General features: G+C 42.3%; 2 protein-coding genes across 7 annotated transcripts in view; both read left to right on the top strand.

Annotated features, from left to right (window-relative positions):
- Positions 1-14,956, top strand: part of MAP3K5 (mitogen-activated protein kinase kinase kinase 5) — a 92,183-nt gene extending 77,227 nt beyond the window's left edge. Inside the window, exons 22-30 of the mRNA XM_042810623.1 lie at positions 324-501; positions 599-767; positions 3,618-3,803; positions 6,533-6,638; positions 8,416-8,659; positions 11,473-11,585; positions 12,380-12,492; positions 13,356-13,432; positions 14,231-14,956. Coding sequence (XP_042666557.1) covers positions 324-501; positions 599-767; positions 3,618-3,803; positions 6,533-6,638; positions 8,416-8,659; positions 11,473-11,585; positions 12,380-12,492; positions 13,356-13,432; positions 14,231-14,291 — 1,247 coding nt within the window. The 3' untranslated portion in view covers positions 14,292-14,956. The remainder of the gene's footprint in view (positions 1-323; positions 502-598; positions 768-3,617; positions 3,804-6,532; positions 6,639-8,415; positions 8,660-11,472; positions 11,586-12,379; positions 12,493-13,355; positions 13,433-14,230) is intronic.
- A 2,177-nt stretch (positions 14,957-17,133) lies between these two features.
- The window catches only part of MAP7 (microtubule associated protein 7), a 104,840-nt gene continuing 96,267 nt past the window's right edge, over positions 17,134-25,706 (top strand). For 4 of the 6 annotated variants that reach the window (XM_042826636.1, XM_042826644.1, XM_042826630.1 and 1 more), the window contains exons 1-2: positions 17,153-17,200; positions 25,307-25,456. In XM_042826636.1, the coding sequence (XP_042682570.1) occupies positions 17,155-17,200; positions 25,307-25,456 (196 nt within the window). In that variant the 5' untranslated portion in view covers positions 17,153-17,154. Of the gene's footprint in view, positions 17,201-25,306; positions 25,457-25,706 lie in introns of all 6 variants that reach the window. The other 2 variants (XM_042826681.1, XM_042826687.1) reach the window with 2 other exon arrangements.

Below are 25,706 nucleotides of genomic sequence, written 5' to 3'. Positions count from 1 at the left end.
GTGATGGACATTCACTCCGGTGTCAGTGTTCTGGAAATGAGTTTGCAAAGAGCCCAGTGTTTCCGTATCTGAATGACATTTTCAATAAAAATGTAGCTGAAGATAGAATCACAGAATGGCCTGGGTTGGAAGGGACCTCAAGGATCATGAATCTCCACCCTCTGTTTTTTTGTTTTTTTGTTTCTATTTTTATTCTTATTTAATATTTTGTATTGATGGTGGGGAAGGCAGTCAGAATTTCTGTTTTTCTGAAAGAATAACCTTCTTTGCTTCAGGACTGTGTTGGTGCTATTAAATTTTGATTTCTAAATATCCTTTAATAGAGTATCTTCGGAGCATATCCTTACCTGTTCCTGTTCTGGTGGAAGATACAAGTAGTAGCAGTGAATATGGCTCTGTCTCACCTGATACAGAGTTGAAAATTGATCCATTCTCTTTCAAAACAAGAGCAAAATCCTGTGGAGAAAAAGATGGGAAGGGAATCCGGTCCCTTTTTCTGAGGTAAAGTACTGCTATCCAGCATGAATGTTACCTAGTAGATTAGGAACTACTGCATTGTGATTGTATTTTATAAAGTTTCTGAGTGCCTGTTCTTCAGCATCCCAGATGAAAATTTTGAGGATCACAGTGCACCTCCTTCACCTGAAGAGAAGGATTCTGGATTTTTCATGCTGAAGAAGGATAGTGAGAGGAGAGCTACCCTTCACAGAATATTGACTGAGGACCAAGAGAAGGTGGTGAGGAACTTGATGGAAGCTTTGGCTCAGGTAAAGCAATGTCAAGAGGCAGTCAAAAATAAATAAGTAAAAAAATAAAAATGATGCCGTTTGAAGACTACAATTACTTGAAAATTTCAAATCTATGCGTAATAATAAAAAAATCCCACTTAATTAAACTAGAAAGCATGTACAATGTAAGCTTTCACAGTTTATTGCTTTATTGAGGCTAATAAAAACAGGCTCTGATGTTATGTTTATCCTATGTTAGATATGCAATTTCTGCTGTTCATAAATAGGATTTGAACACCCTGATACTAGTTTTTGTGAGTTCCATCTTCTAGCTGTTGAGTTTGATGGAGAAAGAGCTGGATCTTTTGATCTGCTCTGATCTTAGGTTACTGTATAGAAAAGAGTAGAGTTATTGAGACACCATTGTCTTCCAGCCAACAGCCTTAAAAGGAGGAAGACAGAAGTAATCAGGAAATAAATGTGCCTCTTTCTCACAGTGATTGGAGCCACACATGGAGGGAGGGAGGATGGAGTACAGTAGTGGGAGATACAGCAAAATAATTGCAGAATGACCTTTTGGTGCCGCTTTGGGGCAATGATTCATTATGATGTATCAGCTCAGGATGACACCAAATAAATTACAGATCATCACCACACTGTTAGATGTTGCAACACAGAAATTGGATGACAGGTTTTTTGTTCTTTTTGGAATGTGCTAGTAGTTAATTGACTCAATTTTCAAGGCTGTGTATTACTAGTCTAAAACATGTTTGTGTAAAATGTGGCAAGTCATCTTTTAAAAAAAGGACTCTTAGTGAAAACAATGCAAACTAATAGTTCTTATCTGTGTAGCGCAGCTAATGCAATTGGAAATTGTTACTATACAGAAAAAATGCTTCTAACTCATGGAGGAAAGTGAAGGTAGGGGAAATCACAGTAGTTGTCCTGGTAACTATATGCTATACAAAGTGTTAAAATAAAAGGCAACAAGAGAGATGCTAGCGATCCATGCTATGCAGGATCTGCTGTAACACAACATAGTTGTTGGCATGCGTATGAAAGTAATAATCAAAGAGATTGTGAGAAGCTGAAACAGCCACAAAATCCAAAGAAGGTGCTTACTTCACATATCTTCTCCTGTAGTTCCCACCAAATGTTGATGGGGGAATAACAGTGTTCCTCAAGTGAGTTGGAACAGCCCAAGAAAGGATCCAGGGAATGTGGAGTTGTAGTGTCTGAGTTCAAAGCCCAGCTGGGTGGGAACATCAGCACTTCAGAGGAGTGCAGAACTTTGACTCCCAAACACAGTTTTCTGTCTCAGTTTTGTGCCTTGTCAAAGAGCAGAAAACTTACTCAAACCACCAGAAAGCAGTGGTAACTGCAGTTAAGGGGAAGCTGATCTGGATTTCTGTTATATGTTGCTTAAAAGCGAGAAAGTACCAATAGAAGCCTGACCCGCTTGTTAGGCTTTGTCAGGATTTAGGCTTTGATAGTACTTCTCCCTTCACAAGAAGTTCTTATAAGAATAATTTCAACAAAACAGTCACTGTGGCTGAGGGCTATGGCAAGAGAATGACCCTTCCCAAAGTAAACCTCTGTTTCTGATTAGGGAGCCATACTGGTTACCATGTCCCCAAGGTGCCGTTGATGGACTTGGAACCTTCTAATTCAAGGGCTGCAGTGTGTTCCGTGTCCACCTATTTATCCTAAAGGCTGTTAATTATTTCCAGGAAAAGGAGACCAATTACTGCAGGACAGGGGGAGGAGTCCATTTCAGTATAGACAACAGTCAGGTGAATTTTCCAAATCAGAGCAAATCAAAATCAGAAGGTAGAATTTTTCTCAGACATGGGCTGCTTTAGTTAGTAAGATGTTTAACTGCTGTAGAGATTTTTTTGTTTTTACCTTCCCCCACCAGCCAAATCATCTTGTTTTCATCCAGATCAGAATTAATTAACAGTCAAAGACTAGTTAACAAATTATGCAAACAGAGTTCTTGACATATCCAGCTATAACATTCATGGATTACAACTAACAAACATAAGGGAACCAAACACAGAATGTCCTTCTGTTATAGAAACCAATGCTAGAAATCTTCAGTTTCTGTCTTCAGTTCCTTTAGAAAAGGTGTTTAATGCTGCATGCTGAACAAGTAGTGAGGTTTTCTATCTCTGACTTAATTTTAAGGTTTGAAAATTAAATTTATATTCCATATTATATTATATTGGAGAGTAAATAAAATCTTCTGCTTCCTAGTTATTCATGGTCTTTATTCTGATGAATACTTTTGAGACTTTTTGCTATTTTTGTAGCATATACAAAAACACAGTAAGTTTTAAAGATAGGCACTAGACTTTGTCATAGAGAAGGGAGAGATTTGTAGATTTGCTTTAATAAACAGCTAAGTGTGAAAGTTCTGTAGAAAAGGAAATGATGTAGAAAGGAATTAGTATTTTTCCAAACCTCCTCTGTAACCTTGACTAATTCCTTCTTTTAAATGCAGTGGTGGGATTTTTCATGTTGTCTTTCAGAGGCATTCTGAAAAGTACGTGGTTGTTTTGTTTTGGTTTTTTTTTTTTAATTGCAATTCAGAGTGGTGTGCACGTATAGCATATACACATACATAATATGCACATATACTTCAGCAACTACTGTAAAATAAAGTCAGGTACTTTGTGGGCAGTAGTCTGCATTCGCAGGGAACTCAGTGGTACAGTTGTGTTTACACAGCCACTGTATGTGACCTGCAGTTGCACTTCTGCCTTAACTATAGCATCAGTTTCCAAAAATTGTATTGCCAACTAACATTATTGGCTGAAGGCCCTCTGGGTGTACATTTCAAAAGATGGTTATAAAAACTATTTCCTTTCCTCTCTGTTCTTCTTCCAGGGAGCTGAAGAGCCCAAGCTAAAATGGGAACATATTACAACGCTTGTTTCCAGCCTCAGAGAGTTTGTACGGTCCACTGATCGTAAAATCATTGCAACCACTCTTTCAAAACTGAAACTGGAGTTAGACTTCGACAGCCACGGTATCAGTCAAGTGCAGCTTGTGCTGTTTGGTTTTCAAGATGCTGTAAGTTGTCATTTTTACTAAATATTTTGCATGGGAAAACTGCAAAAATCTAGGAAACAGAAGTAAATGGAACTTTCTTAACTTCCCTCCAGAATTTCAGAAACAGTAATGTATGAGAACTTTGATCTTGTAATAACGAGGAAAACAACCCACAGCCATGATTGGGTTTGGTTGCTGTGGGACTGTTGGCAGGACGCAAATGTCGAACATAGATGTTGAGATTTTGTTGATTAAAGAATCTTCATTCAGCACAGTTGCATAAGCTTTGTCACAGTGCCAAAGCAGAAAAACCTTTTTTTAAAAAAATCTCATTTTGTAAGAGTTTCTGGTAAATAAGATTGACACTGACTGTCAAGCAAGTCTTGCATAAATAAAGCTCTTGAACTTGCCTTATTTTATAAATTAATGCATTAAGTACTTCCATGGCCTGATATAATATGCTACCTAAATTATACATTTGATCTGAATTCTGACTCTAGAATTTTTGGTTAGCATCAGAATTAGCTGCTAACCAAAGTTAGAAGCTTTTCTTGTCAATCTATAATAAACAGAATAAGAAGGAAGAAAAAAAGGTTTTCTTTGTGACAGCAATTAATTCAAAGTTTGTGCTATCCAACAACGAGCAGCAGCCAAATAGGCATATAAATACCATTTAAATAGCTAGTGTACCAAAAGCAAATTGGTTTTGTTTTCCAGCTGTGTGTTTCAATGTTAGTTCACAAACAATTATGCTTAAAGCTTAAGATGAATAATTTACATGGGAGGAAACAGCTGTGCTGGGCGTCTCTATGCAGCCTGAAGTTCTGAAGTGAAAAGTGAAATGACAGCCCTAGTAGGCACTTGAGGTGGATCATTCTTGTCAGCATTTTGACCTTGTGTACTTTGAGAAAGAACAGAGGTGTCAGGAAAGATTGTACAGCATTTAAACTGTTTGTTGCATACACCATAGTGACAACGAAGTAGACTGCCTACCAAAAAAAGCTAATGTGCAAAATGAATCTGTAAGAGAGAGCTTTCCTCAAAGGAAAGAAGTCTTCACTCTGAATACTCTTCAGCTCTCCACTCTCTTTAGCTTCACATCACTTCTGTTCGGACAGCTGAAAGAAATATATGTGTACAAAGACCAGAAAACCAATTGATGGGAGGAAAGAGTATGAATATCTGTGTTGGGTTTCTGACAGATGTCCTTGGGCATCAGCTGTTTTATGACAACAGTCAGTTCATGCTCTTTTCTATAAATATTTAATCTTGTTCTGTTACCTTCATTGTTGTAAGTTGCTATTTTAAGTTACACATTTCTTTCCCCCTACTGTTATTTAGCTAAGATAACTACTGAAAGGTCAAAGAAAAAAGATTGCTTTGTAATTTGCCAGCCTTTATTTTTTGACATGTTAAATTTCTATAATAGAACTCTCATCCAGATGTGTATCCATCTCAGGTACTTCACAGGCAGGCATATTGTTAATAGTGAGGGAAAGCATTTCCCTTGTTCTCAGGACTTTTAACTTCGTAACCTGGGATTACCCTGCTAATATCCAAGATGTCCTCATCAGATCACCCGTGAAAAAAAGTAGTTTTGTGCTACAGTCTGGAAAGCTCAAAGACATTCCTGTGGATTTTTTGTTGTTGTTCTTGACAAAAATGCATTGTGCTTCTTCAGTAGTCGGATAGATAGGCTCTGCTAAAGGCACTGCTGTGGGTAGGAGTTAGCAGGAGGTGCACTGCCTCATCAGGCCGTGGGCAGCCTGGAGGGGGCTGTGGGAAGCCTAAGGCTCTGTGCGCTTCTGCGTAGTGTCCAACTGCCATCTTGTGGCCGCTGAGGACAGAACTGAGGAGATCGAGGTGCTGCGGTGAGCTGAGCCGGCTGCTGGGTGAGAGAAAACTTGTGGGTCAAGATGGGGATTGTTTAAGCAAAGGAGGTGGAGGGACCACGTAGTGGAAAAGCAGTCTGCTACCCGCCAAAACGCAGCACCTTGCGAGCTGCTATAAAGAAAATGAGTTCTATGCCAGCCAGCTTGGTACAGGCACCTACGTCAATTCCTGCCTTGCTGAGCACTGTTGCTTTAGGGCAGTGATAATACGATTAATAACACTTTATTGCCTTCTAAACATGCATAAAAGTTTTCACAAGTGCAACTGTCTCATTGTATGAAGTTAACAGTAGAAGGAAAGAGGTGATGGCACAGCATCAAAATGAAGTCTTCTTCATTTAACTATCTAAACTAACATTAACTATTTTCTAAATCAAGAGGGAGCACTGTTATAGTAATTCTTTTATACTTCCTACAGCTATTCTTTAACATAGTGAAGCACTGCTCAGAGCAAGCAGAGAAAATCATACCAAGAAAAGCAACAAGGTTGATTAGGTTAAGTCACAAAGCTTTCACAATATGGTCCTTGGTATTTGTCTTGGAGCTTGCATTTTTTTTCCAGTCAGTCTATGACTGTAAATGTTAAATAAGCTTCAGTACCAGCCATCTGAAAACACCTAACACAGGAACTGTACTTCATTTAGAAAAAATTACAAAATCCTGTCACTGACGTGTGGTCTTGTCAACTTCCACTCTTTTGTTAACAATTTCTTCATTCAGCATCAACATGAAACAGTTTACATCACTTGTTCTGATGCAACATTTATAAGTTCAAACACTTTACAAAATTCTGACATATATCATAGTGTTATTAATTTGTGGAGGATCTGATGGCTGACTTGGATTCTGTGTTGCTAGGTCAATAAAGTTCTCCGAAATCATAACATCAAGCCCCACTGGATGTTTGCATTGGACAACATAATTAGAAAAGCTGTGCAGACAGCAATTACTATTCTGGTCCCAGGTAAGTTAGTTCATACTGCTCAGCAAATATTTGTTGCCTGATCTCTTTAAATGTGCTTTAGAGCTGTGATTATGGTGCTTCACTTAAGATTTTGAAACTAGCAGGGACTTTTTTCCTGTTCACTGTCTGCTTTGCAGCTCTAACACTGATAAGTGTATTGTCCATTTTACTTTGGAAAGCACTTTCCAAGATGTGTAATGTAAACAATTCTGCAACCTAATGAGCATTACCAGGCAAAGGTGCTCTGAGGCTGCCTTTTTTGAAGTGCAAAATGCTGCTATTGCAATCCAAAGGATGAACAAATCATAACATCAAGCCCCACTGGATGTTTGCATTGGACAACATAATTAGAAAAGCTGTGCAGACAGCTATTGCTATTCTGGTCCCAGGTTAATTAATGGGTTAATTTTTTTTGAAAAATGTGTATTTACACTTGCTGATGGTTGCTCTACAATGGCAAAATGAACTTGTGTTCCTAGTAGTGTGATGTTTTTGTTTTTTAAAGTAAAACAAATACAGACGTATTTCCCTAACATAAAAAACAACTGGGGAGCTGCTGTGTGATAAATCTACTTTGTTTTATTTAAGTAGAGGCAGCTGTTATTCTTAGTATGTTTGGCTCTAAAGCAAGTGGCATTGAAATTAAGAGGTTAATTGGACTGAGGCATGAATGTCCCTTTTGGAAAGAAGTTTACTTGTAGATTCTTGAGCATAAAGGAAAAAAAAAAACTGGCAAAAAAATAAATAAATATATACATGTATGTACATATATATATACATGTATGTTTTGAAGTGGAGGCTAAAGGGAATACTCAGTCATAAGGAGCCACAATTGAAGGAAGGAAGGAAGATTTACGTAAAATGGCTGAGATTAACAGATGTTGATGCAGTAACAGATTTTGTAGGAGTATAAGATCTTGTGCATGTATCTTGCATCCCTGGTAAGTTCTGGTAGGTAGTTTAAACAAGGAATAACAGAAAACAGTGTATTCTTACAGCTTTGTGTCTGTGATATTGTGAGTGCATATCACTACAAAGTAGGCAGTGTTCACTCTGACAAGTAGAAGGGAAGTGTGCTGCCTTAACTGTTGGAAAAGTGATCAGTTTGTTATTTTCTCTCTGTATGTTTGGATACAGTTTTTGGCAAGCATGATATTCTTTCAATGAGAGAATGCTAAATATCTCAGATATTTAGACCTCTAGATATCCGAATCTCTTAAGTTTTCACTCTCGTGTTTTCAGCTGCAGTTATCATTTACAATGCACACAGTTGTACTTCTTGATAGCTGTAGCCTAAATCTAATGCACGAGTGGGTTAATACTGCTTTAATCAGCATTTAATAGGTGTTAATAGGAAGTGGTATTAGTATGGTAGCTCTGTCCTCAACTACTGCAGGCAGTAACAGTCATTCACTCCCTCCCAGTTCAGCAAACCCTCGATCAATCCTGGCACTAGAAAGCAGACAGCATTCATACTGCAAATTCTGACTGAGTGCAGTACTGTTTGTTCTGCATATAGGGCGAACTGTAAGATTCCTCTGCAGTTTGACATCAGATGCTAGCCAAATTCGAAATCTTACTAAGCCAGATTTCTATTTCTTAAGGACTTTGAACATTCTATAGGCTGAATCAGAATGTGCTAAGCTGTTACTCTATGGTGTGAGTGGTCTTAGACCCCTAGGTCTCCAGAAATTTCCAGTCTGCTTTAATCAAAGCTGTAGGATAATCACTAAATAGCTTTTTTTTTTTTTTCCTTATATTTTAATCTTTCTAATAGAATTGAGGCCACATTTTAGTCTTGCATCTGAAAGTGATGCAGCAGATCAAGATGATATAGAAGTTGAAGAAGATCAAGATGAGCAGCCTCAGAATCAAACTATCCAACAGCCTTGCATTGTCATGGAAGATGCAGTAGCTACCTCAGGTGTGAGCACACTCAGCTCTACAGTATCCCATGACTCACAGGCTGCTCAGAGAACACTGAGTGTCCAGCTGGGCAGGCTAAAATTAGAGACTAATCGGTAAGTCTGGGCATCAGGACACACCAGCCTTCTTGTGACTGTATGTTGGTTTGTGTTTTTAATTATACATACTAGAATAGTACTGCCATTATCAAAATGCTATAGTAATGATTAGTAATGCAACTTATTCTTTAAATGATAGTCATGGTATAGTTGTGACTGATCACATGTTAGTTTTATTCGTTTCAGCACAATAACAACACAAGTTGAAGTTGGTCTTGTTTCAGGCGCCCTTTCAAGGAAGATCTGAAAATGTTTATCTTGCTGCCAAGCTTCTGCTTTTTCTCTCCTTCATATGCTGTATATAGCTGATGAATGGTGGTATGTTTTGTTTCTGTTAAGGCAGAACACACTGTTCTTTTTGGTAGTTATTCCTGGGAACAAACAAAAGTGAGTCGACAGCCACACGTGAACTGACAAAGGAAACTTCCAGAGTTGTTTTGTGTGCAGAATTCACTGCAGCAGGATTTGTGTTTACAAGCAAGCATTACATCTTTATTTTATTTTAAAAATGCTGTGGTTCAGAGATGGAAAAATGTGTGCATTTTTTAAATAAGAGGTGATCCAGAAACTTGTATTTTGGATTTTTTTCAGAACGTATATGTATTCTACTTTTACTAAGATATTATTTTCTCAACTAAAAACACAGATCTCTGACTCCCATTGTTTTATCCAAACAGTTTTTCCATATAATCTTGTTTTCTTTTCATTAACATGTACCAAATAGTCTGTTTGGAGCAGCTATTTTAGCTTTATATGACACTGGATTTCCCACTGACCTCAGTAAATTTTTTATGTGACCTTTGCAGAAGGAGAATACATCTTCAGTACAGTTGTTATGCTGCCAGAACATTCTATGTAGCAGTTGACCCAAATTAAATTAAAACGTTAAACTGCTCTTTACTTGTGTTTCCAGGAACTTTGCCATAATTAAAGTAATTCATTATGCTGTACTATTTTTGATAGAGTAAGAACTCTTCAGTCCTCATTTTACAATTCACTATTTATGTCTGTGGTGAGCACTGAGGAATATTTGGTTTACCTTATTGATATACTTAAAAGCAACAACACAAACGTGATGCAGATTGTCTCACTTGACTTCTCAAGTTTATGCTCAGGAATAGCATCCTCTTGGATGAGGTATTGCTTTCTAGAACCTTACTTCTGTAAACTTCTTGAATGCAAAACCTTTGGCCAAATAATCACATCCTGTCATACACTCAAATTTTGAGGTAAATAATATGGGCAGTTGTTTAATTAAGGAATTAATTAAAGCTTTATTGGCATTTGCAGCAAGTAGCTACTGAGAGAAAATGGTTTATTGGCCCCAAAGGCCCTTTTTTCAACCAGAATGGGTAGAGGAGGAATACATTAACTGAAAGCTTCAGTTAAAGCCTCAGGCTGCACGACTCTGTGCAGAATACTAATCTGCATGGAGAGTAACCAAGGTGTGGGTGTGTGCAGAGAGACAAAGCAGTGCTGATAGCATGGGAGGTGGACTTTTCAAGAACTGTCAGCTCTAGTGTGAAAGTACTCAAATGCAGCTGTGCTGTTGGTAATCCAACATGTTCTATGCATTCCTAAAAGTAGCAATCATATAAGAAGCAGTTCATTTCTGTGCAAAGAGAGTGCTTCTGTTGTACCTCCACCAGCTGAATTCCACAATGCCCTTATCTCTCAGCATCCCAGAAGAAAAGTTGCAGTGCCTAACTAACAAAACAAAACAAAAAAAAAAAGCAAAAAAGCTGCACTAAAATGGAACAGATAATGTGTAGCTTTCAGGCTGACAAAGACTTCAAGGAAGGGATGAAGAGGCTGTGATTCTTTTGAAGTAGAACTTTCTAAGACTGGAGAGTCACCAATGGCTTTATGAGTTATAACGTGAGCATATGGTTCTCAATCTCGAGTTTCTTTAGCCATGTTTCTGAGTGTGTTTGATTCACAATTCCTCCTTTTTACAAAAATAAATAAAGAAATAAAAATATAAAACAGGAAGTTACAGCAGCAAGTTTCACATGTACTTTTTCTATTGTATTCTGACTTTTTACCCTTGATCAATTTGAATGGTGCTGGTCACCAAACTTCTAAAGGGTTTCCTCTGGCATTGTATTATGAGGGATTCAGACATAGGTTCCAGTTTGTTTCTGCTTGTCGTTCTCAAAAGTAATTGCTTAGGAGAGCACCAAAGCTATTTTGCCTTTTCTGACATTCATAAAGCATGGGAGGACAGGTATAAACCCTCTACTATGTGAGGAGAGACCTTGTGTGGATTACAGCATATCTTCCCCACTTGAGAAACAGACCCATAAGCTGCCACCCCTTTTTCATCACTGCTCTGTCCCTGCCGTGCTTTTGAAAATATCTGCTGGGGGAATGTGAATTGGCATTCTGCCATACACAGGATAAAGTGACAAAGTTCAGCACTTGGTTTATGAAATGGTTCAATAATTGAGAAGAAGAATTCCACAGTTTTGTTTTTAACAGAATGCTGGCTGTATAAATTTCACTGAACTGTGTCATACTACCTGTTCTGTTCAGCATGTGTATGTGTCTATGAAGGCAGAGTATTTGCTTTGTTTTGCTGCTTAATAGCTGTAGCTTTAGGAACCAGAAGAGTAGATGCTTCTATCTTCATGTGAGTCATAAAAGTTTATAGTGATAGGATATTCCTAAGGCAAGAGAAGAAATCTGTCCATATCTCTGTCAATAAGGTTTCCAGTCTAAGTTTAGTAGGATGTGTTTCCCTGAACACTTGAAACCACCTTTAAAAAATAATAATAATAATAATGCATTTTTTTCCTCTTGCTTCTCAGGTTACTGGAGGAGCTGATTCAAAAGGAGAGAGAATTTCAAGTCCTTTTACATCAAGCTATAGAAGAAAAAGATCAGGAGATCAAAAACCTCCGGCTTAGGTCACAGCCGATAGGTAAGAAGCTATTTCAGAGAAAAATTTCACACTGGCTACAGATGAAATCTTGTTTTTATTGAGCCAGCTTCAGCAAACATGTTTTATTATGTTGCTTTTGACAAAATGTGCTTTGGAGTGCACACTGAAGAAACAAATTGATGAATTTGTTAATCACAATAAAAGTAATAGTACGACTTAAATATTTTTAATGGCAGTTGTAACATTGTGTATTCAAGAGGCTCTATCTAAATGATGACACAGAAGTGCAACTTAAAGCTCACTAAGTGAAGCTGAGTTTGATCTGTATACCTCAAAGAGGGTAGAAGTGCTAATACAGTTTGGTACTTCAATGTAGTGTGCTTCAAATAAGTGCCACTTTGCAAAAGCAGCTGATTCTCACTGTAAAGCATTGCCTACACACCAGTTGTATGAGTTACCCTGAATATTTAATTTGTGTAAGAAACACTGTGTAGACACAATTACAATGATACTGAATTTCTATCTGAGTCATTCTCCGAAGAGGAAAGTATCTGTGTCAGATGCTCATGCTGCTTTAACTGCCTTCACATTCAGGCCCAGGCCCAAACTCAGTCTGAGTAAAGTAACTGACCGTAACCAAGCACGATAGTTGTGAACTGTCCATAGACTGCAACTGGCTGTGGGCTGCAGGAACTGACGTTGATTTGTGGGGGTACTGCTAACCTAAGGGTGGAGGGAAGAGTGATTGAAGACAGTGCTTCAGCAGTAAAAATGATAGGAGGTGTTGCTTTGGCAACATGCAACCTTCTAAAAAAGAGAAATGCTTGTTCTAGATATTCCTGGATTATCTGTCTGTCATCGTCATTCCACTGGCACAGGGACTGAGGACCCTGATCTCATAAACTGGCTGAGCGTTCAAGGAGCTGATGAGGCCACAATAAACAAGGTAAGAATGGTGCTTTCTGATTGCTTTGTGACACAGATGCAGTACTGTTTTGTGACTGAGCACAAGAAGAAAACAAATAGTCTCTCAAAATGTGTGAAGTAATGAAAATGAATCTCTTTTCAGAGGAAAAGAAAAAGCTACCAGTATGAAGGCTATAATTTTATAGATAGATAGATCGTGTAACTGACAAGGAGTAAGAATAAATTAGCCTTGTAAAGAGGCAGTATTGCTTTGCCTCACAGTTTTTCAGCATCCTCCCAGATGGTAGCAGTTCCTGCTGATTATGCCCTGGATACAGAGAACATGTTCACCCTTAGCTAACTGTGTTAAGTGAAATCTCATCAAGATTCTGCAGCAAAGGGTAGATAATTTTAGAGGTGCTGAGCACCTCAATTTTGGCTGACTTAAGAAAACCTTCATGTAGTTCAAAGGCTTCTTGGAAATTCAAGTATCAAATTTAGATGCCACTTTTGAAAATGTGAATCTTAGCTTTTTTTTTTTTTGCTTTTTTTTTTTTCCAATTTTTTTAATGTAGTATTAATTATGCCTCAATGTACATTCACTGAAGTCAAGATTCTGAGATACCAGTGGTAACAATGGAAATGCCAACTGACAAATGTTTTGAGAAGCTGCAAAAGCACTGTGTTTAGAGTAACGTGGTATGTCAGTGTGGGCAATACTACACAAAAAATAAGTAGCTTCACTGTGTTTCACAAGGGTGTACAATATGGATTCATTTCTTAGATGCAGCACATGTTGGATCAATTCTAGATTTCTTCCAAACTTCTGTTTCTAAGGGCAGACAGCATATAAGGCTAGATAGTATTTCTAACAAAATATTGATATTTAACTTTTCTTTGTAGTTCTTGGCTGAAGACTATACCTTAATGGATGTTCTCTGCTATGTTACACGAGATGACCTGAAGTGTTTGAGACTGAGGTAAGGCTGCACAGTTAAGTGAACTGCATGCAGCTGCAGCAGGTTTTGTTACATGAACAAATAACTGATACTAAACCCATTTCTTGGATTGTGCTGCATTGTTTTAATAGAAGTTACACTGTCCAGTATTTCTTGTATCTCTCTATGCAGTCCTGATAAGCTGCTATAGTGCTTACACATTAAAAACAAGCTTTTCTTTTACAGCCAAGCAAAAGGAATTATTTTTAAGTAAAGCTTTTACCTTGCACTTGGATACCCTGGGAATCCACTAGAGCCCTGCTTTTACTTTAAAAGTTGAGATTGCAAAATGTGCTGTAGTTCACCATTATCGCAAAGCTGCAGAAATGAACACGGCCTACAGCTAATGCTAGATTTCAGCAAGTCATGCCAGGTGCATCTGCCACAGCAGGACCAGCTTATGAAGAAACAAGAGAAGATACCAAGCACTGAGGGTTCCTAGTTTTAAAATAATTTTTTAAAAGTAGTAAAACTTTAGCAGGTGGTTCCTTCATAACATTGGCAGCTCGCTGTGGGTTTATGCAGGTCCAGAAGTCTGAATTCCAGAAAGCAGGCAACTGGAAAGTAAAAGTTTGTCCTGCACTGTAATCAAAAAAGGACTCTGCTCTCTGTTTGAATACGTGTTGGATTTTACCTTTGATCAACCTTCCTACTCAGTCGTAGAACTTTATTAATCAAAACTAGAACAAGAAAATCAGAATGCACCTGAATTGGAATACTTTCAGGCTAGAGAATATTCTCGTACCTGAGCATCTCTGATTTATTTTTTTTTCTTTACAGGGGAGGAATGCTATGCACACTCTGGAAGGCCATTACTGACTTTCGACAGAAACATGCCTGACACTTAAATCTTCCCTTGCTTCTCCATGGAGAGGAAGAGGTTTCTTTCCAGCACGGAGCAGGTGTGCTGTCAGAAGGACTGTTGCACTTTAATCCAGTATTTGTTTACCAATGTTAAAAACACTGCAGCTTCCTGACTGCTCTTACTCCTGTAATCCCTGAGGAATATGTAAACAACATGCAACGTTATTTTACTTCAACCATTTTTACTTGCAAGTTTTCCAAAAATTAAAAGGGGGGAAAAAAAAAATTAACTCAAGAAATATCGTACTTAAAGTAACCAGATGTTCATTTCATGGAAAACTGATGTAAGGTTTCATGTGACTGTGCATCACTGGAACAAAACCGAAATGTGACACCCTCTCAATCAAGTTTCTTTTTCTTTGTAGTGTTGTATCAGTAAAATGTAGTAGAAATTCATGATTTCAATCAGAAGTAGATGTTTTTCTTTTAGTGTGCAAGTCCTAAGAGTAATTGTTTTTACCTACTGCTCTATATAGTTTAATATTGTTTATTTTTGGTAATTTAAGTTCTATGGTGCATTTGTTTTAGTTGTTTATGTACTACTGAACTGTACCAGTTGCATACACCTCAACCATAGTACTGTTAGCTTGTTCTAAAGCTATCTGACACACACAGTTGAAAATAAAAATAACCTAAGAGTTACTTTTTCCTATATTTTTGGACTTCTAAAATACTAAAGGTGTAAAATGGGAAAATATTGGAATAAAAAAGGAAAAAAAAAAAATCACACTGAGTATCAAGGGAAACTTTCTGACGTGTTCAAGTTACAGTGATTTGACTTTGATAATCTATAACCTTGAGTGTTTTCTCTGTACTGGAATTGGTGTGAACAGAACAATGACAACTCCCTGCAGAACACAGTTTTTCTCAGGCTCCTCTGCTTGATGTGATAAAAGAACACCCACCCTCTGTGCACAAAAAAGTTGTTTTGCTGTATTCTACCTTTGCCTGTATCTCTTTTCTCACACATGGAAAAGGATCATGGACATTCTCTATCCATCCACGCTGATCATCATCCTGGCATTCCTCCACTGAGATTCTTTTGGGGCAGCTGTTAAACAAACAAACCCTAACACAAACAAATCCCCATTCTATTGTGAATAGAACATGCTTAGACAAAAGCTACTCCTTTCTTCATAAGTCTTGGTAGTTGGTGAACAGCTTATGCCCTGAATTTTTCAGGTTATGTATTTCCCAAGAAAATTACGTACTCAGGAAAGAGTGGTAGGAAACACAACCAATTTTAAAAAATCCTAAATGTGAAAAAGTGACTTTAGGAAAACAAACTAATTTGATTTGACAATGTGAAATGGGATTCTGTGTCAGCCCATGATTAAAGCTTGAAAAGTTCTGGTTTTATGCAGGATGAATAGAACAGAACACAAGTGCATTGCTTTCTCTCTTCACACTTTAAAAGCAAGCAGTCCATGGCCTATGACTCAGGATGCTCAGGAATGCCAGCTATGTATGAGAGAAGACAGTGTGATCATTTTCATGTCCGTTTTAATGTCTTCACGAGACCTAGCTTGGCACCAGCTGGGAATTAATGCCTGTGGTTTGCTGTTGGCCTCCCTAGACCTGCCAAGCTGCTCAGTAACCCATTCCATAGGGCTGTGTCATATTTGATGCAGGGCTAGACAGCCATCCTACCTGAGCACCTGTGGGCTGTGCTTCCCTCAGCTGCCCAGTTTATTCATCCTTGGGCTAGAGCTGTGCACAGTCAGAAAAGAGTTTGTAGCAACCCCACCATGCACTTGCATGTAAATTGTTCTGGACAGTTGTAAAAATATTTGTAATGGACAGAACGTGCACACCCTTTGGGGTAGAGTGCATCAGGCAGGTCTGCTGGGGATCATAGAATCCTTTGAATTGGAAAGGACCCTTAAAGACCATCTAGTTCAACTCCCTTGAAATGAACAGGGACGCCAACAGCTCCATCAGGTGCTCAGAGCCCTGTCAAGCCTGACCTTAAGTGTCTCCAGAGATGGGACATCCACCACCTCTCTGGGCAACCTGTTCCAGTGCTTCGCTACCCTTATCATAAAAACCTTTCTCCTTATATCCAGTCTAAATGTCCCCTCTTGTAGTTTGAAACCATTTCCCCTTGTCTTATCGCAGCAGACCTTGCTGAAGAGCCTGTCCTCTTCCTTCTTACAGCCCCCTTTAAGGGGGAATCCCTCAGCTTTGCTTTCCGGGGATGCTGACAGGTACCACTGACCTCAAGTGAGACACAAGATCACATTCTGAGGACCTGGTATGTTTTAGCGGAGGATTCTGCAGCACGGAGCCTTCTGACTTCAGGATGCACTCCTCCCTTTGATTTTAGCAACCTCCTGGTCCTTGGCTAGGGCTGCTCTAGTGCAGGGCTCAGGGTGGCTGAGGCTCCTTCCACTTCTGTAAGAGAGCCAAGCAGAAGGCAAGAAGGAAATCCGGACCACGGCAGAGCTGGCTTTGGACCTTCTCTCGTTGGGCACCGAGCCCAGCCTGCACCCGTGTTACAGCACCATTCCCCTGCACGCAAACCACAGCACAGTTTCACCACCCAAGCCCCGTGTCCCGCCTCACACCGTCAGGGGCTGCCGCAGCAGCCGTGCTCCGAGAGTCCTGCGAGGCAACGAACAAACAGACACCGCAAAAGCACGCAGGGAGATACAGGCACCGGAACCCGGAGGGAGCCGACAGCTCCCGGTTCGTAACCTCCTCACAGCCACCCTCGGGGCAGCGGCCGCTTCCTGCCCGCCCTCACCTGCAGCTACCGCCGGGGGTGGGACGTGGCGGCCTCACCTGCCCGGGGCCGCGGAGCCGCGGGGCGGAGCCGCCGCGCGCGCCGAGGAGGAGACATGGCGGAGGCCGCGGGCAGGAGCGGCGGGCGCCGGCGTTCCGCAGGTGAGGCGCTGCGCGCGGCTCGGGGTGGGCGCGTGGCCCTGCTTGCCCCTATGCGGCCGCGGGGAGCTGCGGCGGCGCGAGGTTGGCGGCGGCCGTTCCCCCCCGCAACAGGTGCACGGCCGAGCTGCGGGGCTCTGTCCGTTCTTCCGCTGGCACCGCGCGGCGGCGGCCCCGACCCCGCGGTGCCGCAGAGCCCCGGCTGCGGAGCCGGGGTAGATGCGGGACGGCGACGGTGCGTCTCCGCGGGGCCCTGCAGCACCGCTGGCCTTCGGGGCTGACCCGACCGGCTGCCGCCGCCCCCGCGTAGGTGGCCTTGCTGGGGCGGCGTTCGGGATCTCTTGTTTTGTCCTGAGAGCGAGGAGGTGTGGGCGTATGGAAGCGGGCGGAGCGCTACGTGGCTACTGCAGGTGCCGCTCGCTTTGCGGGTGCGGGGGCTGCCTGCAGCTCTCGGTCCCCATCTCCTTCCCCACGCCGCACAGCGCGGACGCTCTGCTGTCCTTCGCTCCCCCTGCACCCGTTGGGTTCGTGGCTGAAGGGCGTTCATCAGAGTAGCCGCGTGGCTGCTGCTTAATTAACGTTTCCACAACGTAATGTTTTTAATACATATTTGATATAACGTGGGCATGCAACAGCGAGCAACAGCTGCGGGCAGGCCCGTCCACGTGCCGCCTGTCGTTAAGGAGGTTCAGTACGCAGCGCTTTGGCTCGGAAGCCCTTTTCGCAAACGCAGCCCCGCTGCAGAACGCGACCCGCAACGCGCGGGGCTGGCGGCCCGCTTCGCTTCCGACGGGAGGAACGGGATGCCGGGCTGTTTTCTTTGAAGCCACAAATCATTTTCCGGTTCTTTCCCGGGTCGCGTTAAGTCGATGTTTTCGCTAATTGCCTGAGCGGGCTCTTTCGTTTGTCAGAACTGGAGACGACGACGCACCTTTTGCAGGCGCGCTTTAAAAAGACGTCTGTGGTGCAGATGAATTCTGCGTTCGCTTCGCCTCGTGGCACCGCGCTGCGCTCCCGCTTACCGGGCTCACCGGGCTCCGGTGCTTTACCCGAAGCCGCACGGGGGGCGGACGGGCCCCGAGAGCCGCCAGCTCCCCACCGCTGGGAGGCGGCCGCGGCTCCCCGCGGGGCCGCGTTGTTTCCCACCGGCCGCCAGGCGACGCCCGCGGCACGGCCCGCTCCGCCTGTACCGCTGGGCCGGCACAGGCTGGCAGCAAAGCGCGGGGCGGTCGCTGTGCTACCGACGGAGATACGGAGATCAGCGGAGAGCTCTGCCTGTCCTATCCGTAGTTATCTCACGTTAATAGTGTGACTATTTCCAGCTTGTTAAATGGTGCTGAAGCTTTAGTGATACGTTTTTGGCAGGAGGAGTGTCTGCTAAGGTAGCTACACTTGTGTGCGCTATTGCTTTACTTTGGGTTCATGTTGAGAACGGATATTCCTTCCTACGTGTTACTTCAAAAGTCAAAAATCATAATTTGCCATAATCTGAGACCCGCTGCCATCTTATTTTAATGACGATTTGTTTCTTTAGCACAGATAAACTTAATGCTTTACAGCTGGAAATTATTTGTGGCGTTAAATATAATTAAATGTGATCAGCACAGTAATTGCCTCAATTATGTATATGGGGTAGAATCACAACGGCGTAGTTTATTTTTCACTTGGAAAAACGTGCATGCAGTGCAGGCTGCAGCACGCTGCTGGTGCTGTGGCAATTCTGCACACCCGCTTTCCCTGCGGGAGGGAAAGCCCCCTCCATGCAACTTCTGTTGTCCAATTGCAGTGCTGTGAGGAGCTGCTGTAGAACAAGGTACACGTGTAGCCTCTGTTACGTGCATTCAAGGTGAAGGCGGCTGTGAGAAGATGGTGCTTCTGTAAAGCTGGTTTCGATTTAATTCTGCACGTGCTCCCAAGTATTGATTCTGGAGTCATGTGGTATTTGCTTTTATTAAAGTCAATCTTTGCTTTCATTAAAATGAGACATATTTATAACCTCAGTGGATTTAGAGAAAATACTTGAAAACGTGGATTCTGGGAGTTCTGTCGGAGTTCCAGGAAAGTGAGCTGTAGTTGTCTGCTAAGAAAACATGAGAGGATGGGCTGCCTGATTGAAGTGGGTGGAGTTAGCATCACCCACTCCTCTTGACTTTGGGAGCCCTTAGGGATTGCAAGTGATGGAATGACTTATGCTCCATATTGATAGTCCAGGTATAAGGAACTTGTGAGGAAAACATGAAGTACTGATGCCTCCAAATAGTTTTCATGTCAATGTCTGATACTCTAACGTCTTCTTCTCAAAGAAGGTAGCCTACAGCTCTGGGCTTTTCAGGTTCATCTAACGAATGTGCTGGGAAAATGCCAAGAGAGTGCTGTTAATTATGCATAGCATCAAATTCTTCACAGGATTTCATCCACCAAGTGCTGTGGTAATACACTGAAGGAAAAAAATTTAATTTGGTCTTGGCATGTTGCCTTTGCTTTGAACTATTTCACATTTCTACCAAAGTTTAGTACATAGGGAAGGTCTCTTCATTCTCAGGGTGCTTTACAAGCACTTTCACCTTTTGATGTGCATGCAGGTGAGGAATTCTAAAACTATGCTCTTTTCACAAGCAGAAGCAGTGAGGAGACTGCCTAGGATAATTAGCACTGATGACTTTTGCTTTCTGCTGAATTTCTGTCTCCTACTTCCCCATCCAATCCATTCCCATTCTTCACTGCATTTCTGTATTTAATTGAGCAGGGACTGAAGCAATCTGGTGTTCTGCTGTAGGCCTGATCCCATATCCTGCTGTCACAGATAGGTTGGATCACTCTTAGGCAACTCTTTTCAAATTGCGTTGTTATTCATCACTGTACGCATTGTGCAATTTTTATTACTAGTCATGCTATGCAAATCCATTTAATTAAAAGTGTAACAAGACGTGTCAATGTTTGTCTTGCGTTTGATGGCTTTACTGGTGCATGTGTTCGAGCTCGTGGATCCGTCGGTGGGATCCCTGCCTGTGTGCTCTCGCATGGCTCTGAGCGAGTTCCAGTTGGTGTGGGGCCGAATGGCTCTGCTCTTTCTGGAGTTAAAGCACTTGATGCAACGACTGCAATGCAGTGACGCAGATGCAATGACTGAATGCAGAAGTTGTTCGTGGCACTACTGTATTATTATGGCTGTGACTTTTATAAGAGAGTTGCTCACTTAAAGTTATTCAAGGGTGTCTATGCACTTGACGGCATTCTCATTACTCAAAAGATATGAAGGTTTCCCTTCTTATTTTCTGGCATTTTAGATTCTGTGCTATTGATTAATACAGGGTGCCTTCTTTCCACCTTCTTGGAAGGTTAAAAAAAAAAAATAAAAAAAAAAAATCAGTCATTATAGACTAAACAACAAAAAAATACATATTTTAAAGATGTATTCCTGTAAAATCTACAAGTTCTTTACTATCTTGCATATTTACATAAGAAATCTTTGAAGAGAAATTTAAAAACCTCTAAAGATGAGGTTATTCTCTATTTTGACAATCAGAGGTAGAAGGAAAAGAGCAATGCAACAGCAGTGGCAGAAGAAAAATGAGATGTGTTTGAGGAGTGGTTGGCTTAATGGGAATAAGTAATTCTTATGACAGCAAAGCTATTTCTGTGATTTCCAACTTGTAGGAAGTTGTTATAATAGGGAAAAAAAGATCTGTCTTTTTAAGGCTGTTTTGCTCTGTCCTAGATTCGCATGGCATTGAAAATAAGGTTTTCAGCTCTTTGATGCTGAGTAAATAGCTGTTCTCTCATGCCAAGTAGAAAAAAAAAAAAGGCTCTATTTGCTTGAGTTTGGGCCTGATTTAAAATCTACTAAATTAAGTAGAAAGTATATGCAAGGAGATGAATCCCCTGGAGAAATGTAGGCAGGGATCGCATTTGGAAGTTAGTTATTATGCATGTATTCTGATATGTAGCTCTGTCATGCATTTTTTTTAATGAGTTCATAAAGCTTTTGACACAGATGACTATTAATGTAAAAAAAGGTCCACGTAAAATATGGTTGCATGCTGTATTCTGTGCTCGCACTGTTTTTATACATATATACAGGTTTTGAATGGCAGGTACTGTTTTTGCAGGCTAGTGTGGGGTCTGTTAACCATACCTGGATTTCTCTGATTGTTTCCCTGACTGGAACCCAATTCCCAGTGAAACCTTATTATTCCATGCTGGGAAAACAGCAATATAAATGCAAAATGCCATCTCCTTTCTTGATGCTAGCTTATAGGATGGGGACCTATCTTTTCCTGACCCTCCGTACTAGGCACATCACAAATAGCTTAATGAAACATTTGCAATCCAAAAAGGAGCACATGTTAAAATAACGTGTTGACTTAATCTAATTCTTGATACCAAGTGCATTTGAGTTGAGAAGAAGCTTTATTTTTTATTTTAAGAGGCCTTGAACCAATATCCAAGAGCAGAAGTGGAACAGTTTTTATTTTGCTTGGCAAATACTATGACCCAGAACCATCTTAAGGTTATGTATTATTTTGTCCCCTACAAGAAAATGAACTTCACCTGTTAGCAATTTTGCATAAAGCTGGAGTAGGGTAACAAAGGGAGTGTGGAAATTGCTCTAAAAGCACTGAGGCACATGAACATTCTGTTCAGCTTGTGGTTTTCACCATCCAAACTGAGTATATTTTAGAATAGTAAAAATAAGTAATAGTAGTATAGTGGTCATAGTTATAAGCTCTTACAAAGTACTTTAGAAGAGGGAAAAATAAAAGAATCAGTGAGTTCTTTCAGGAGTTAGGCTGTTTTGGTTTTTTTTTTCCTTTTTTTGGGGGGGGGAGGAGAGATGAGGGAGAGGTTTTTATGATTTGATGCTGTCCCCTAACTTCCCATAAAACAGAAGGTAAAGACTTCTACTGCTTAATTGCTTACTCTTTAGCTGTAGTATTTTTCTTAAACTCTATTTTATCTGCCTTTATCCTGAGAATCCTGCAGGAGAAAGATGTGAGATTTCTGTAAAATGTAGCTTGTTGAGTGCATGTACAGTGAGTGGAGGAAAAACCTGCGTACTGTGATTCAGCAACATCTTATGAGTGCTTCTGTATGGAGGGCTTTTCATCGACAACTTGTCTCTGAATTGATCCTTTCCCTCTTCTGTAGTGCTATATGATTTTATATTTGATTGGTTTGCCTGACATGCCCAATAATACAGAGTGGCTTCTAGTTAGTGTACTTGATATCTTTTTTTTTCTTCATTTTCTTTTCTTGAAAGCCTATACAGTCTTAGTTACCACAGGTTACTGCTGCCTGTAAAAGATGCACGTTGCCCTGTCCTCGCTGGGTTCCTCCTTCACTTTCTGTTCATAAGCTGGCCAGTGTTGGACAAGGCTGTAGTCTGCCCCACCAAAACAGAGATCCGACCTCTCCCTCAAACAGGGAGATTCGCCTCACGGAGAGAAGCTCAAGGTATTGGGTTGTCAGGGTGCTGCTTCTTGAGGCGGTGGCTGTAGAGTGTGAACTCATCGCGTGCTGCTTGTTATGGACCCAGCAGTGAGTTTCGTATAGTATTTGTGTGGTTATGAAAGTGATCCTATGAATGAGACACAACATCTGGAGTTCACCCACTGAAAATGATCAGATTGCTTGCAGTAGACCACAGCAGTTGTTGTGGTGACTGACTTTATGTTTACTAGGTGAGATATCAAGCTGAATGTCTGATGTTAAAGCACAAGCATCAATTAGCACGTTGTTATAAATATTCACATGTCCCAGATCACAGTATAATTATCTTTATAGTCTTTATTCAAACTCTGTCAGGTAATTCGTTGTGCATGTTATTACACCTGTCGAATCCAGCAGGTGGAAGTGGATGTGCTGCAGTGTAGTGATTATGGTGATAATGAGTTTGAATGTGATGAAGGAAGAAGAAAGTCCTTGATGCCTTCAAGATGCCCAGTTGCCTGATTCCATCTCCTGAGAACCCAGACCTGACAGTGAGGGCTGAGCCATGACTGTACTGGTGTATGGTGTGCCTAAGAGGCAGTGGGTTGTTTTAGGAATAGCTCCGGAACAGAATGTTTGAAAGGGTTGGAGCCCTGTTGTGGTGACTGAAAGCAGGGAAAGGAAGGGCAGCAATGCTAAGCAAAGCTGGCAGGGAGGTGCTGCTTTCTGCTACTTCTGTGTTGTTGGAAACAAAGGAAACACATGGAAAGTATTTCTGGTACCAACGGCAGACCGATGCTGGTGGATGTGCCTGCACTGCTGTGTATTATTTGTGGTAGGCATGTTTGTGGATGGGAGTGGGAAATGGAGCTGCTTCTCTTGCATGACAGTCTGTATAAACCCCGGAGGGCAAATCACTGAGCTAAGAACAGCCTGTGTTAAGAAGGATTTTCCTCACTCCTCTTGTTCACGCCTCACAGTACACAGCGTCTGGCAGATGCTGACAGATGCTGTCACGCTTGATTTCTGTGCACACCCACATAGTTCCCTGGCAGGGGGACTGGTGGCAAGAGGTAGCCAGGGGCCAATGGGTGCTGTTGTGGGCTGCAGGCCACGCTCAGGGCCTGTGCCCCAAACAGTACAACTGCCTTGTTCAGTTCTTGCTGTCCCACCAGAGAGAGGAGGGGTGGTCAGTATCCCAGGCCACCACTGACAGCTCTAGTCCTTCTCTTTCAGGATGCTATCAGCGTGACTGAGGTGGCCATGCGTGTCTACACACCTTAATTTCTCAAGTGTGAGCCACCTGTAGACTCATCACCTAGTGTGTGGTGCATCAGGCTACACATTTTTCTTTATGAACTCTAAAGTGGGGGAAAATGCTCTGACTGTAACATTGAAGAGATGTTGTAGCTCACTTCTTTTCTTTAGTGGCATTTGGAATGGCGAGAGGTTGAAGTGGGGTACCTGAAAAGAGGTTGTGTGTTGTGGAGAGGTTTGAGTCGGCCTCTTCTCCCAGGTACCAGCAATAGGATGAGAGGCTTCAAGTTACACCAGGGGAGGTTCAGGTTGGATGTTAGAAAACTTTCTTAGAGCGGTGAGGACTGGCACAGGCTGCCCAGGGAGGTGGTGGAGTCACCGACCGTGGACATGTTCAAGAACCACGTGGATGTGGCGCTGAGGGGCATTACATGATTATGAGGCATGGTGGGAATGGGCTGATGGTTGGACTAGGTGATCTTAGTGTCTTTTCCATCCTTAGCAATTCTCTGACTGTAGGGTGAGGGCACAATGTGCAAAGATTGTGGGATGTTGTGCAGAGGTCAGGAGCAATGTGCAGGTTGCTCAGCCTGTGTGTGAGGGCTCTGCTGGACGTGGCCAGAGAGCTGCGGAATGCAGCGGCTGAAGGGAGCCTCTGGAGCCTTTGTTCACCTTGGTTGGTCTTAGCTTGGTTTGCAAAGTGAAAGTTAATGGTTGGTGCTGTAAAATCAGTGTTGTGGTACCAGATGCTAACTGCACAAGTCGTTTAGTTGCCCCACGTGTCTGTTCCAGCCAGAGAGCCTGATTTCGGAGTTCCCACACACCTGCCTGCAACAGTGGGCGTATGCATTCCTCATGCAGAAAGCACGCGGTGCCTAAGAAAGCGATTAAATTAAGGGGAGGGAGGGCAACGTAGACATATATGGAAGACGACTCATCCTCCTCGCTTTAATGAAGCTTAACTCCCCGAACAAGAGCAGGCAGAGCAGCGGCACGGCGCAGGTTCTCGGCGGACCCCGCGGCCCGCAGCAGGACGGGGCCGCCCTGGGCGGGAGGTGGCCGTGTTGTCAGGGCAACGGCCCGAGGCGGCGGATCGGGTTCTGTCCTCCCGCGCTGAGTATTTCAGCGTGCCGGAGCTGGGAGAGGAGGGTGCCGCGGAGGGGAACCCGGAGCGGAGGGCTGCGATCTGGCTGGAGCGAGTTAAAGGAGCGGCAGAACCGGTGTGCCTTTAACTGGGGCTTTTTCCCGAAGAGCCTCTCCGCGCCGAGTGGATGCTGCGTCGGTCAGCTGTTTGCGTCCCGCTTATCCATAGGGGATCTGCTACCGGCGCTCAAATGAGCAGGCGGCGTCGCAGCTAGCTGCTGTGCAGCGGCTGCCGGTGCTCGCCCTGTTTTTATTTTATTTTTTATTTTTTTAAATAAGAAGGAGACGACAACAGCATGCCCGGCGCGACTACTGTCCTCCGTCAAGAGAGGCTGAAGAAGACAAGTGCCAGGCCCAGCCCTCTGGGTTTGTTCACCATCACCGAAGAGGATGAGCAGCAAAAGAACGGCAGTTCCAAAAGACCGAGAGGTATGCGCGGCTCCGCGGCGTCACCGGCGCTGTGTGCGCTGCGGGGCTCCGCCGCGGACAGGTGCGGCTCGGAGGCGTAGTGGCAGCAGTGCGCTGTGCCTGATGGATAAATGGGCGCCTTTAAAGCACACGGGCTGTTATGCAATCGTCTGCTTGGGATGGGAAAGGGAATCTACTTTTTGGTTCTTAACCCCGTTTTCAGTCAGAGATGAAGGTCCTGCTTCAGAATGGTGAATTTGCTTGTTTGCTT

Source organism: Centrocercus urophasianus, unplaced genomic scaffold (assembly GCF_019232065.1).
Source record: "Centrocercus urophasianus isolate 14NV4802_14NV808 unplaced genomic scaffold, USGS_Curo_1.0 seq_10, whole genome shotgun sequence".
Taxonomy (NCBI): domain Eukaryota; kingdom Metazoa; phylum Chordata; class Aves; order Galliformes; family Phasianidae; genus Centrocercus; species Centrocercus urophasianus.
Note: the sequence above shows the minus strand (reverse complement) of the source record. Positions and strands in the feature narration are given on the sequence as shown.